Source organism: Xenopus tropicalis, chromosome 1 (genome assembly GCF_000004195.4).
Source record: "Xenopus tropicalis strain Nigerian chromosome 1, UCB_Xtro_10.0, whole genome shotgun sequence".
NCBI classification, from domain to species: domain Eukaryota; kingdom Metazoa; phylum Chordata; class Amphibia; order Anura; family Pipidae; genus Xenopus; species Xenopus tropicalis.
The window spans coordinates 81,985,458-82,000,432 of NC_030677.2; the positions used below are offsets into that span (position 1 = coordinate 81,985,458).

Genomic DNA, 14,975 nt, shown 5'->3' on the forward strand with positions numbered 1-14,975 from the left:
GTTGTCATTTGTATTAGGGCAAGTGAAGAGATAAGAGGGCTTACAGGTAGTAAATGCCACTAAAAAAAATATCACTTTATGCTGATGATATGCTGTTTTGGCAAATCACCTCCGAATACAACAAACTGTATAACGACTACAGATCGTGTCTTCATTTTAATACCTTGGCATAATGGTCCATATGGATCCAGACAGATACAAGCAAGCAAACAAACCCTGTGGTGCAGGCATTGACTAATAAATTCTGTATATGGAAAGACCTTCCCCTATCCCTCCCAAGCAGAATTAATATTTTTAAAATTATTTTCCTTCCCAAGTTTCTATATGTTTTACATAACTCCTTTGTAACTCCCCGGGCCTAATGGTAGCGGCAACTGCCCTGGAGACTTATCTCCATGGACATGACCCCCTTCCTTGTTCTAAATTAAAGTAGCCTCAGCAGGTCCCTCTCTCTTAAAAAAAAACTAAGATTAAATGGCGGAGAGGTATTCCTGTGCTAAATGATGAGATGTGGTCTGGTGCAGTGATTTCCAACTGCTGACAACCATATAAGACACAATCATATCTAATTATATTTAAAAAAAAGTCTATTGAGTTATTTATCCCTTAGAGGTATTGACAGATCTACTGTAGTGGATCAATCATGTAAAAGATGCTGAAATATGCAGAATTTATGGGAGCCTGGTGTGTATTAGCAAATGCTTGATGATATTTCTTGAACGTCAGCTATACTGAACTACAGCTGCCTGCCTTATGCTCTATATTCCTGCCCTAAACTAATCCAAATGCAAAACCCTGCAAGTCCCTTTGCTAAATAACATCCCTAAACAGTTGAGAGCAAAGGTGTGGAAAATATGTACAACTATAAAATTACCTGAAGCAATCTGTCTCCAACCTGTAAGCTGCCCTCTGTGTCAGCTACACCCCCAGGACTGATGGACTTCACAAATATACCATATTCGCCTCCTATAAGGGAAAATCCCAACTCTCCACTGCCAGGTTTTTCCAATACAATTTGAACTATACCTGCCTTTAAGGGCACAGAGAGAAAATATGCAAATTACATATAGAATATAGAGAATAAATGTTTATTTATTTATTATTTGTGCTTTCTCTTAAAGTAACTGATATCACTTTTCTTAGCTAAAAATACTGGCTTAGCAAGATGGGATACTAACTAAAACATACTTACAGCTATACATCTGTATACTGTATATACAATATTTGGTACTGTCTTTCATTTATTTAAATAGTTGTGTTTGTTAAACTGTCATAGCTGCTGTTCATAATGGTCTAGTATCTCTTTACTAAACATATGGAAATATTTATAAACAAACATCCTCATATGTGTAGCAGTAGTCACTTTGCTATACAATTCGTAAATACTCATCTAAAAAATTAGGCCCATATCCTCATCATATTCCCACCACAGACAGCCATGTAATACACAGGTGTTGTGTTTTTGAAGGTAGAGAACCAACAGGATGACAGGTTGAGCCTGTATAACATTAACCATTGGTTGCTTAATGAGCTAATATAATTTGCATAGTCTTAATATAATGGATGATTTATGAGTTATGTCACCTGAGCAATTCATTTAATTGAGTGGAATAGAGAAATTTCGATTTAATAACCATTTAAAATGGGCAATCCAGAGGGTTTCCAAGTAATTACATATTTACTTATTGCAGCTTTCCTAATGTTAGTAAAATGCTAGTTTAGCAAACTGACATGTTTATTAATATTCTGAGCAGTCAAACTCCATTATGCCCTATGGGATGTTAGTGTGAATTAGTCCACCATGAAAAAGAAATCATAATATCAGAATTCATCATCTCTCAACAAAGCAGCAATGATCGTTACTGCTTTGCTTTGATGAATCTGCACCAAATGTTTCTCTTAACCGACAGCCTTGCTCCATAGTGGGGGCACAGTCACACAATGGATAACTTTCCATGTATTTGACTGCCACAGACAAATTGTACTTATGCAGGATCTCAAGAAGAGAAGCACAAGAACCATGAACAAATCCAATTTATGTACATGTAAATTATGCCAAGAAATAAAAAGTTGACTTTTACTGCAGGGTGTTTGATTCCAGGCAAACAGGCATATACACAATCCAGAGAATGAATGCAAGCGTATAACCAAAATTCAGTGCCTTTTCATTTTCTATACAGTCAGGCCAACTGTCTTACATTACATAGTAACATAATAATATAGGTTAAAAAGAAGACATTCATCCATCAAGTATAACCTTTTTGCATTAAATCTGCCTAACTGCTGGCTGATCTGAAGCCATCTGTAATTTGCCTCAGAGATGAAAAAAATTCTTCCTGATCCCTGAACACATAAGCTGCTGCCCATGCAAGTGTGGCTTACAAGTGACTTATTTGACCTTTTAGCTTCTGGCCAATTACCAATTCAAATAGGGGCCTGTTTATTGTAGCAGGCTGCAAACCTCGTACAAGAGCCCATGTGGTCCAGTGTTTCCTCAAGGTCCCCCTAGTGTATTACAAGGTTACAGACAGATGAAACCATTGCTTTATTAGACATTCCATAATAGTTTTTAGAATATCTAGGACAGAAAAAAAAGAGTTCCATCTCAATCTAATCTTAATCAACCCATAGCATCTAGGGTTTCAGAAGTATTTAGGAGATCAAACAGACAGTCTCCCCAAATCTAACCCTACTTGGCATTCAGCATTCCCCAAATCTAACCCTACTTGGCCTGTTCTCCTGTCATAGCTTTGGGTCTCCAAAAGAAGGGATAGTTTAGGGACCACTGGTCCAGGACAAATACACACCAGAGAGGAAATTCCAAACATCCCAACAAAACATCTTTATGTCACGGAAAGTAACAAATAAATGTCAAATGTCTGGAAATGTAAGTAGTAGTAGAAGTGCATATAGTATTTACCTCTGGGTTATATACATCAGGAGCAGCTTGTGTGCAGATAATGTGTTCTCCACATGGATAACCTATACAAAAGAAAATGTTGAATTGAATTCTTATTTTTCTGAGCAGCCAATAATGTTGCAAAAGGGAATATCCAGTGGGGTAAAATGACAGAGGAAAATATATCCATATGGAATTCTTAGTCTGAAGTGGATGCACTGGCAGGAACAATACACAAATCCCTCTGTTGGTGGACTTAGATTCCTTTCACAGTCCTACTTCTTATCTTAGCACCCTGTTGCAGACTGGAATTGATTTTGGTCATAATATTTTATTGCTATTGCCCCTAACTCCCTGTTTGACATTGCCATTTTGCAAAAAAAAAAAAGAAAAGTTGTTTTTAGCAGGTTTGTGAGATACAGTGGCATGTTGTTTTCTCTCTCTAATTTAGTATAAATGCTCATGCCCCTACATTAAGGGGCCAATTCATTAAAACAAGAGTTCGAATCCCGAATGGGAAAAATTTGGATTGGATACGATAAATTCTGAAGATCGCAAATATCACGAAAATGCTTACGCAAAATCGTATTAGTCACGATAATATCGTATTGGCGATCTGAAAGTCACTAAATTTTCTGATTTTTTCGCGCAAGCATACGAAAAAGTCGTGTAAGTGTACGAAAAAGTCATGCGGGCACCGAAAAATTCGATGAAAATACGCTCGGAGCATTCGCGAGCGTTCGTGGATTAGTAAATTTGCCCCTAAGTTTCTTAAATGTATGAGAAACATACACATTAAAAGTCAGATGAGAGATGAGAAATTTTTTACCATTAATTTTTGTTGTCTTTGGGCTCAGGCTCATAGTTTTCCTGCTTGTAGGAACAACAGGGGTCCCATCTCTAAAGAGAAGAAAAATTCAATTTATAAACATAAGAAGTCTGCAACACAACATTTAACACCAGAATACAAATTATTCTGTGGATTTGGTTTAGTCATTGCTACTAATTATACAAATATAGAACATACAGAAATATTAGGTTCTTTTGAAAGAACGAAACTATTTAATGATTCAAATACTGCACTTACGAAATGTGGTCTATTCTGCAGCCAATGTAAAAATATATAAACTATATTATAAAAATTCCTATAAGATTGAACCTATGTAGCAGCAACACACTGAGGGCTTTTCAACCTGATCAACCAGCATCACCCCCTCAGCAATGAATGCAGCTTACTTGAGATTTGAAAACAGTTGGAATGCAGAATTCCTTTAATGAAAAAAATATTATATAAGAAAAAATATTATCCTTTTAATTAAGGCATAAGTAATGCATACCTTGTAGCTTTTAACACAACAGTGGGTAAAGATGATTCCAGGGCTTGCTCTGCTTCATCTATAGTCATTCCTAATGTGCTTTCACCATTTATATATTGCAGGATGTCTTGAGGTTTCAAGCTTCCATCACAGTCAGCTACAGAACCTGCCTTGATATCCTGTATATAAATATTCTGAGAAACACTATCTGGACCACTTGAAAGCTGCAGACCTGCAAAAAAAATGGGTCAGTAAGACTGTAGTCTATGTGGGAGAGTAATAACAGAAGCAAGCTGTACTAACCCATAGCAACCCATGAACAGACAGTACCTACTTGTGTGATGTTTGAAAGCAAAAATCTTATTATTTGCTAGGGGTTACTAAACTGTTATTACATTGCTCCATAGGTGTCACTATGGAAGAGATGTTTCCATTATAACAAATGAGCAGATCTTTGGCCCCAGACTAACAACTGTATCACAGCAGATGTTTGTACACACAAGTCAAGGGAGAGCCATTACCATGGCTGAATGTGGTCCTCACCTGATGGGATTTTGAAGCCAAGCTGCTTCATATATCAGTCAAGAAGGCCAAATGTTTGGCCTCTTACATCGGTGGCAGAGACAATATCTCTCCCTGTATGGCCACTAACTTTGTACAATATGTTAAATAGCCTTTTGAATGATTTACTAGGCAAGGGAAATCACTATAAATGTATGCATGCAGCTAATAATGCAACTATGCAGGCATCTAATCAGAGGTACAACATGGCAATGCTTCTTTATGTAGAGCATTCAAGACACTATAGCCATTTTTCAGTACTAACATATACATTAATTTAAAGGCAGTATATCTAAGTAAAACTACCTATATGGTTTTTTCCCAAATCTTTGCAATAGCATGCATTTAATTATTTTCCAAGTCTCTCTTAAGCATGTATAATCTAGAACCTTGATTTGCAAAAGACATACCCAAGTTTCCTTTGTGGCAAGTCAATACAATATCTGGCAAAAGATGTGAAGGGAATTGGGGCTTCGGAAACTCAAGAACACGGCCAAGCACAAGACGCACTGTCTTTGGTGCAGCTCTTAGTAAATTAACTGCTTCTGTATGACTCATGTTTGTCACATCAACATCATTAACCTGTGAATCGGAGGGAAACAGTCAACATGCATAAAAAAGGGTTGAATTCTTAAAATATCAGTGTATAATTGGCCTTACTAGGGTTGAGTTTAAAATGGTTGGCCAGTATAAATATACTGCAATAAACAAACAATCCCAAGTGTTGTTTAAAGAGGAGGCATTTTTAGTAGCTTTTTGCACAAAATGTATTTATTGGTGCAAAAGAATTATTTTCCTGTCTGAAAGGAAAATATATCACCAAACCAAATTAAAGCAAAATGAAAAAAAATAAAAGTTCTGCACTGTAAGAAGAGCTCATCTTCACACTCTAAGAAGCTCATGATTTGTTTTACACATGCAATGCCTAAAGTTAAAATGTGTGCTGCTGTATTGTTTGTTTCACCTGGGGAATTCTCCACTGATAACCCATCTTATGGCATAGCTGACCAATGTTTTTTAAGGAGTAACACTACAAACTCCAACTGCAAAAAACATTACTAGTGGGACTAAAGGTTTCATCTTCATACTTCTCTGTGGATAATTTTTGGCAGAACTGATTTCCTTGGAATCTTTGTGTACCTACACTGACATAAATAATAAAAAAACTGATAAATAACTGTGTGTAAACGTGTTAACATATGGAAAGAAATAAAATATCTCCTTAAAGTAAACTCACTTTAATAAGCCTATCTCCTGGCCGCAGTCGCCCATCACTTTTAGCAGGATCCTGAATGATGTCATGGATATAGCAGCCAATGCAGTCATTGGCTTTGGTCACTGTAAAGCCCAGACTCCCCTTCTCTGATTTGGTCAGGGTGACGTGGAGCTCTACCTCCTATAAAAGAAATAGTATTAGTATGTTTTCTAGAAGGAACCATAACATAGGCTGGAAACATACCAGCAATAAAGTGTAAGCCATTTTTGTAACTATGTAATATATAGAAACCCATACTATAATCAATTATTGTGCCACCAACAATTTAAAACTAAATACAAAAAATAAAAGTATCATATATGTTAGATAGATGTTAATTTAATCATGATAAGGGAATGATGGCAAACAGTTTCATTTTTGTAACTATATAGAAACCCATATTATAAAAAAAATAATACAAAAAATAAAAGTATCATATATGTTAGATAGATGTTAATTTAATCACAATAAGGGAATGATAGCAAACAGTTTCATTTTTGTAACTATATAGAAACCCATACTATAATCAATTATTGCGTCACCAACAAAACCCAATAAAACTAAATACAAAAAATAAAGGTATGATATATGATGATGTTAATTAAATCACGATAAGGTAATAATAGCAAACAGTTTCACATACTTTTAAGACTATGGCCTGGGGGTTGTATCATTCTCTGACAGAAGGCAAACTGTCCCCTTTACATTTACAGCATAAAGGACTATGGCTCCCACAGCTTGCTTAAACTGGGAGCATGTTTTACTCCAGTCTTGTCTGTTATACTGTACCTGCTATCAGCTGTTTCAGAAAATGCCTGACATGCATTTTACCAGAGCTTTAGCAAAGCAAATAGTTTTAATACAGCTCTGGCAAATCATGCATCATACATTTCCTACAATTTTTTAATCTGTTTAATATATTAAGGGAGATTAGTCACCAGAGCTTAAATCTTGGCTAACATGGGGAAGCGACCTTGAAAGGGTTGTCTTTTCTTCCTCCTAATTTTGTTATAGAGCAACACCACCCTCACAAGGCATCTAGGTTCTTGGAATACAAATAAAAAATTCCGAGTAGGTAAACTTTCCCCTTTTCCTTATTCTATAAGTATGCCTGTTTAAACCACAAAAGCAATTGCAGCTTACAGGTTCAAATTCTTCAAGGTCTTTCAACCCCAGGCTGTTGATAGACAAACGCTCTTCTGGGAATGGTTCGTTGAGAAAAGCATCGGAAAGTACAATCTCTGGGATAACTGCACTGCTATCTGGAGTAAGATCATAAGGAATGGGAGAAGGAGGATTGCTGCTGGGAAAAACACAACATTTATTATAAATAATAATTTAAAAAAAGCAAGAATTCAGCAATTGGAGAACATAAATAAATACCTAAACACACCGTCAACATAAGCAAACTTTTTTTTTTTACTATAAAGAACTATAGGATCATTATGTTAATACCATTACCAACTTTCCCACCAATGACCGTAAATTAGGAAGTTGTAAGTAAGTTGTTCAACAAAACAAATAAAGATTTTTTTTAATAAAAGATTATACAAATTGTTCAGCTAACTTCTTTACTTCCCAAAAATGCTCTGAAGAATCAGCAAAATTAAAGTACATTCAGCTTCACTGTTTACACAGTTTAGTGCACGAAACAAAAAACACAGATATTGCTTGTTTAATACAATGGGCAAAAAGTATGCTAATAACAAGCCCTAATTGCTGAACTTTGTCCCTTTAATTTACTGAGGATTTTTTTGCAGGCAGAGGAGGGGAAAGTGAAAATTACATAAGCAATAAAAGGTATCATGTACAGTATCAAGTCTAAAGCAACTACACTACTTTCACCGCTCTTCCAAGTGGCTTCTCTTATGGTAGCTAATTCCACGCATTTTAAACCCTTAAGGGTAATACAGTTACCAACACACAATAACAATGGTACCACTGAACTTATTTTTATAAGTGGTGGTGGTTAAAAGTTATACCTAGTTTCTTGGATATTTCAGCCACATTGGGGATGACTATGTTGTTTTGCCTGATATGAAAAAGGGTGTGTTGGTCTAGTGTTTTTGCTTGACTGCTGTTTGACAAAGCCCAAATCTTGGTACCTACAGGTTTTTAAAGCTCCTTTTAGAAGCTAGTATTCCCTGTCTTTGGACTTGGCACTGGTTGTCATGGCTTCGGCCTGGTGTTTTAATGTTTTGTATCATTATTGGTAAAAGTATTGTGGCCCACTGATTTTGACCATTCCCATATACTAGGAATATCAGTCGAGTCAGGTCCAGGTTTAATAAAAATTATTCCAACACGAGTAAGCAACAACAAACAACATGTTTGAGATGTTATGGAAAAAATGTTAGCCTGACAAAGTACACAAACTATTTACAATTATACTTGAGTTTAGGGATGCACGGATTTGTGTGCATGCGTGCAGGGGGTGCAGAATGGGGGTGGCCTTGGGGTGCCCGGTATAGAAATCCGGCACTGAGAACCAAATCCAGGATTCGGTTTGGGATTCTGCATTTTTTGGCAGGATTCGGCCAAATCCACGCTCCTGGTTGAACCAAATCCAAAAAAATCATGTGATGAAAAAGTGGATTCCTACTTAAGTCACATCTTTAATAATAGTGAGAGTTCCCCTTTAAATATATTTCTTAATCACCTGTCTTCAAATTCTGGTTTGCAGGGGGACTCTTGTGGGGTGTAGAAACTGGTGCGAATTGTTTCTTCCTTGACCCCTGGTGTGTCACACTGGTTGTGATTTGGTGCAATAGCCCTACAGGGGGTTTGGTAGATGGTTGTGTTCCATGTAGGATCGTCTTTTACAGGTATGATGTCTTCTTCTCCTGTGCCACTGCTGTCACTGTAGCTATCCCTTCTAGAGGGGTTCTTCAGCCGTCTCATGCTTTTTTCATTTGCCTCTTCATCCTCATCAGAACTGTTACCCACACCCTTCGTATTACATTGACCATTGTCTGAGTTGGATGGAGGTGGGGATTTTAACGGTGTCTACAAAGAAAAAAAGTGACAAATTTAAAATTTGATACTGATTTGTTTAAACTTAAGTAACAGCCTAAATATGCCCCTGCCCCCTACTCAGCCGAATCAGCGCCTACACCTAAAAGGCCCTGGGCCCTCCAGACCTTTTGTGTAACTGCAGAGTTTTGCAGTATGATTGGCAGCTGCCATCTGCAACCACATCAGATCCAGTTTATGGCTCCTTGGCATTAGTCTCAAAGCAGGAGCAGGAGCAGTACATCAGCCTCCAATTTGCATGCTCCTGGTTGGCAATGACTGCCAGAGAGCAAGGGAACACATATTCAACAGCATCACATTAAAAGAAAGAAAAAAAATCATTCAGTTGTGCTTGTGTAGGAAAGCATTATCTAAGCTGCCAAAAATATATTTTTTTTTCACATGGACATAAAATGATTTCACATGCTGGAAATAAATCATAATAGTTTTTCCTAACCTCTTCTTGTTCTGTCTCACTGTTTTCTAAAGACTTTGTGTGCCACCCACTATGGAAAGCAGAATCCATCACTTCACAATGGAACATTTTGACTTTGAGCCTAATGGCCTTGACAAATGGATATATGATAACAAGATAGACTGTCATAATTTTTGTTCAATCTGTGAAATCATGTATGTCTATGTAAAAAAAATAAAAAAAATTAAAATAAATATATATATATATAGCTATATATATATATTTTTTTTTTTTTTTATAGTTTATGCTCCTTTCTTACATAAGCAGTTCATGTCAAAAAGGGGGTATATACCTTCTTACTTAACAAGTCCAATGAATAGGCTTGTGCTAAACAAACCATAAAGAGAACATTGTTTTGGCATTTTTTGTGATACCTCATAAGGTTTAGGGAATAACTGAAAAACCTTAATTTATAGATGCATGACTGTTAGATCACATTAATGTTTAAATTTTTTACATAGTTTCCTACCAGCATTGACGGGCTGATTTCTGGTAATACTCCAGCAGGTGGTCGACACATCAACAAGGAAACTTCTGGGGAAGTTCCTCTCAAAACAGAAACAACTTCCTAAAAGTAAGTCAGAGAGTAAAAGCTAAATATCTGAGATGATTATGCATTAATGCCTGTCACATGCTAGCTGCTTAAAGATTTTCCAGTCACAGGATTTAAAAATGACTGGTAGCAAGAATACATATACTGCATGTGTGGTAAGTCTTTGAAGGCTATAGGACCAGCAACACCAAAAAAAAACATATTTTGTACTGCTACACTATGCTGGTACAAATTGTGTGATTGTTAAGCAAGCGCTGTTACAGTTAGTAAAATAAATTGCTGTGTAGTCATGAGGTAAGTCAATCAAGTTGAGTTGTTTTTGAGTGCTTTGGGCCCTACCCAAGGAGGTAAGAAATTGTCCCCATGTGCCACTGCCCACTCAGCGTGAGGTGATGAGGTAACACCTGACTTTACAAAGCTGTAAGCAGACCCCAACTAGAATTACAATGTCTGCACAACAAATGCTCACCTGTTGAGATAGGCCTTTCAGAGAGGCTCCATTCACCTTCAAAATCACATCTCCGATGTTTATTTTGCCACTCTCGGAAGCTGGCTGCCCGGGGAACAGCTTCTTTACTCGCACAATACTTGAGCCGGTCTGTCCAGACAAACTGTTTTCTTCCCGAGAAAAACTAAAGCCAAGGCCTGAACTGTTCTTTATTAATTTCACTTCAAATAAATTCTCTAAAGGAAAGGATGTGAAGAAGTGATAAAAATTACTATTCAATAAAGTACAACATAGATGTACTCATATACATTCCAATGAACAGCATACAAAAAGTGAACTATTTTCTTCCACAGTACTTATTAATAATAATTATTATTATACCATTATTAACATGTATTTATAAAGCTGCAACATATTCCACAATGCTGTACAATACATCTGAACAATTGTAATACTGCAATATGTATGTGCCATATACTGTTGGATTGCTAATTGTTTTATTTTAATTCCCATTAAAGGGGGAAAAAATACCTAGTTAATAGTTACTTTTTTATTGCACAGAGTGTCTGTGCTGCTTTTCAAAACCACCACTTGTCTTAAACAAAACTTAAGGATACCATGAATTTTCACTTCTGTTACCCTGCACCCTGTTTTGGCTGAAATGAGTTCTCTTTCTTCTGTGGCAAAAGGCCTCTGGATATGGGAAGCGATTCCCAAACTGTGGGTCTAGCCATGTATGGGGGTGGGGAAACCTGGTCTCAACATATAGACCAATCAGGGAGAGGGTTAATGTATATTAATATTAATGTATATTTTGTCTTACATAAGCCTTTAAGCTCAGCCTGAAGATCAGTTAGGCTGTTATTTAACTTAAATAATATTTTGAAGCTGTATATATCTCCCGAACTATAGCAGGATGACTAAAACAATAATGTTTTCAGTGACCTTGTTGCCATCAACCAAATTAAACTTGAGGAAGGCTTGAATGAAAAATGGGAAAAACACTGCTTTACACTGCAAAAGTAACTAAAAGAACCAATGCTGGCAATTATTGCTGTGGCTAATCAGACCTACAGCCATTTTTCAGTCAGAGCTTTAGGGCTAGGCTAATAACCTACGCTTACAACTGCTACTCTCCCTCTCTCCCTCTCTCCTTTCCTCCTTTCCACTTCCCCTTTTCTTTTCTATTGTTGTTTAAAACTCAATAAAAATCAACCTTTAAAAAAAAAAAAAAAAAAAGAATCTTCTAGTTGTGCCTGCACCTGGGAAGCAATGAATCCGCCCAGATGCAAGCATAAGCAGCCTAAGCAGCTCGCATTTGTTGGCAGATATCGGCTGTTTGTGCCTGTACCCGGGCAGAATCAATGCACAACTAGAAGATTCTTTAAGCATAGGGGCAGGCTGACCATTCCCCCGTGTGTCCTTGCCCTAAGTATTAACAAATTTGGGATTAACTCATTTAAAAAAATGCAACAATATGTTATACAGCTTCCTACACAGAAGTAGGCCTTGTATGCATGCTAACTGTTCAGGTAAAGTAAATGATCCCTATGTAAATCTAAAGCGGCCCAAAGAAAGTACTCACTGAGATTTTAATGCCTTTCTTACTCGAACAATCCAGTACAGCAGTGCTGTCCAACTTCTGTTGTACCGAGGGCCGGAATTTTTCCGACCTTCGTGGTGGAGGGCCGATAATGGAAGCCAGTTTGACCACTCCCCTTTTTGAAAACGCACCCACTTGAAACCACACCCATGTTATCACATGACCATACCCATATTAATGGTTGTAGTACAGCAAAACCCTGCCATACTCTGCCTGCCCTACCCTGCCTTTGTGTGTGCCATACTCTGCCTGCCCTACCCTGCCTGCATGCCATACTTTCACTGTGTGTGCCATTCTTGGCTGGTTTGTGCCATACTTGGCCTGTGTGTGCCATACTCTGCCTGCCCTACCCTGCCTGTGTGTGCCATACTCTGCCTTCCCTACCCTGCCTGTGTGTGCCATACTCTGCCTTCCCTACCCTGCCTGTGTGTGCCATACTCTGCTTGCCCTATGCTGCCTGTGTGTATGGCACACACAGGTAGCCTACAGTGACACAATGCTGGCACTGCTCCTACAGTCTGCACAATAACTATATATTAAAAAACTTTTTAATTGCAGTACCACCTCAGTATATGTTCTTTTTGTAGTGTGCAGGGATTATTTGTGGGTTTCTACTGCTCATGAGGTGTGAACAGGGGAACAATGGGGGTGATTACAGCCTGAGCCTGAGGTGTGAACACTGCAGGGGGTGAACAATGCAGAGATTAAAAGGTGTGAACAACACAGGGGATTAGATATTTAAACAAAACAGCCTGATTACAGCCTGAATCTGAGGTGAGAACCATGGGGGGCAGTTAATCACAGTACTGATACCATTTAAGGCTTACACAAGAGTAAGCCATCAAAGCAGCCAGACAGGTGGGGGCCACACAGAGGGGGGTAGCGGGCCGCCAGTTGGACAGCACTGCAGTACAGGAATAACTGGAAGACTTTATGGAGGGAGCATATTCTCCCAAGTAATATATTTCAAACCATTAGGCATACCCCCTAAACATCTGTGCAATTACCGTCAGTTACAAAGCTGTAGTCCAGGGTTTTCTTTCCATTCATCCCTTGCAGGGCAACCTGATCTTGTTGAGTTGGCAATGTGCCCTGGGGTGTAACTGGTGCATGAACTTTAGTTTCAGGAAGTTGCCCTTTCTCTAGCTGCAGAGTAACCACCTGCAAAAATGCATAAACCCATTAAACATTTGTGCCTTCCCTACCCACTCTCCATAGGTGAATATGTTATTACCTGAATGATGATCCATGCTAGGCAATCTTAAGTAACTAGGAATGCTAAGCACAGCAGTCAACAAAACAATTTTGAAGATTAAAGGAGAAGTAAAGGTAAAAACTAAGTAATAAGCTTTATCAGAAAGGTCTATGTAAATACAGCCATAAGCACTCACAGAAAAGCTGCACTGAGTCCTCTATCAAAAGAAACACAGGATTTCTTTGTCTTTTTTTGTTCACATGTTCTTTGGTATCAGACTTCCTCTCTCAGAAAAATCATTCATTCTCTCCTCTCTCCTGCTTCCCCCCTTTCACAACAATTCATAAAACTCACTTCCCCCTCCCATCAGAATGTGTAATCTGAGCTACCAACGGCTAGAGCTGCAGTAGGAAGTTACGAAGACCAAGCTAAAATGGCAGCTGCAATCTAGAACAAATAGAGGGAGCATCTAGGGCTCTTTACTCAGGTACAAAAAATAAATATAGCATTCTAGGTGGCACTAATGTGGCGAATCTATTGGCAGTAAAATACCAAAATTACTTTTCTTCTCCTTTAAATATGTTTAGTAAAATACAACCCAAGGCTAAAAATGTTTAATAGTAACATTACAGTTATATTATTATTATTATTATTGAGTTATAGTAACAATATGGTTACAGCGGATACAGAAAAGGCAGTTGTGCTTAATTTTCTGATCTTTTATTTTCTTCTGTGTATACAGTAGAGGAGCCAGTGGGCCAAGTCCCCCCCAATAGCTGCACTGTTGCCTCAGCTCCAACTACACAGTGGTTGACACAGGATATGGTGCTTAAAGGGTTACACAAAATAAATGTAAACAAGGCACCTGGGCCAGATGGAATACACCCTTGGGTACTGAGAGAGCTAGTGTCAGAATTACAGTGGCCTTTGTTTCTGATATTCTCAGACTCGCTTTCATCAGGTATGGTACCTAGGGATTGGAAGAAGGGCAATGTCATTCCTATATTTAAAAAGGGAGTAAGATCTCAGCCTAGCAATTATAGGCCTGTAAGTTTGACATCTGTGGTGGGCAAGTTATTTGAAGGCTTGTTAAGGGATCACATACAAAATTATGTACTGGAGAATGGCATTATGAGCAGTAATCAGCATGGCTTTATGAAGGACAAGTCATGTCAGACCAATTTAATTGCTTTTTATGATGAGGTAAGTAAGAAGCTGGACAGTGGGCATGCAGTACATATAATCTATTTGGATTTTGCCAAAGCATTTGATACCGTTCCCCACAAACGACTGCTTTCTAAACTAAGGTCTATTGGTCTTAGTGAAGTTGTTTACACATGGATAGAAAACTGGCTACAGGATCAGGTACAGAGGGTGGTTGTTAATGGTACATTCTCTACTTGGAGTAAGGATCTCAGTGGGGTCCCTCAGGGTTCTGTACTGGGTCCACTTTTGTTTAACTTGTTCGTAAATGGCTTAGGGGAGGGTATTACAAGCAATGTTTTAGTGTTTGCAGATGACACAAAACTCTGCAGACCAGTCAATTCTATCCAGGATGTGGCATCCTTGCAGCAGGATCTTGACCAACTGGCAAACTGGGCGGCTAAGTGGCAGATGAGATTTAATGTGGATAAATGTAAGGTCATGCACCTGGGATG

The 14,975-nt window shown here is 38.0% G+C and overlaps 1 protein-coding gene across 6 annotated transcripts in view; it reads right to left on the bottom strand.

Annotated features, from left to right (window-relative positions):
* ptpn13 (protein tyrosine phosphatase non-receptor type 13) overlaps positions 1-14,975 on the bottom strand; it is a 129,931-nt gene that overhangs the window by 19,619 nt on the left and 95,337 nt on the right. For 3 of the 6 annotated variants that reach the window (XM_012955428.3, XM_012955421.3, XM_012955423.3), the window contains 11 exons: positions 13,130-13,283; positions 10,541-10,755; positions 9,988-10,086; positions 8,691-9,037; positions 7,175-7,334; positions 6,014-6,172; positions 5,187-5,358; positions 4,237-4,447; positions 3,729-3,799; positions 2,921-2,982; positions 875-1,030 (listed from right to left, as the gene is read on the bottom strand). In XM_012955428.3, coding sequence (XP_012810882.2) covers positions 875-1,030; positions 2,921-2,982; positions 3,729-3,799; positions 4,237-4,447; positions 5,187-5,358; positions 6,014-6,172; positions 7,175-7,334; positions 8,691-9,037; positions 9,988-10,086; positions 10,541-10,755; positions 13,130-13,283 — 1,806 coding nt within the window. The remainder of the gene's footprint in view (positions 1-874; positions 1,031-2,920; positions 2,983-3,728; positions 3,800-4,236; positions 4,448-5,186; positions 5,359-6,013; positions 6,173-7,174; positions 7,335-8,690; positions 9,038-9,987; positions 10,087-10,540; positions 10,756-13,129; positions 13,284-14,975) is intronic. The other 3 variants (XM_012955427.3, XM_012955433.3, XM_012955436.3) reach the window with 3 other exon arrangements.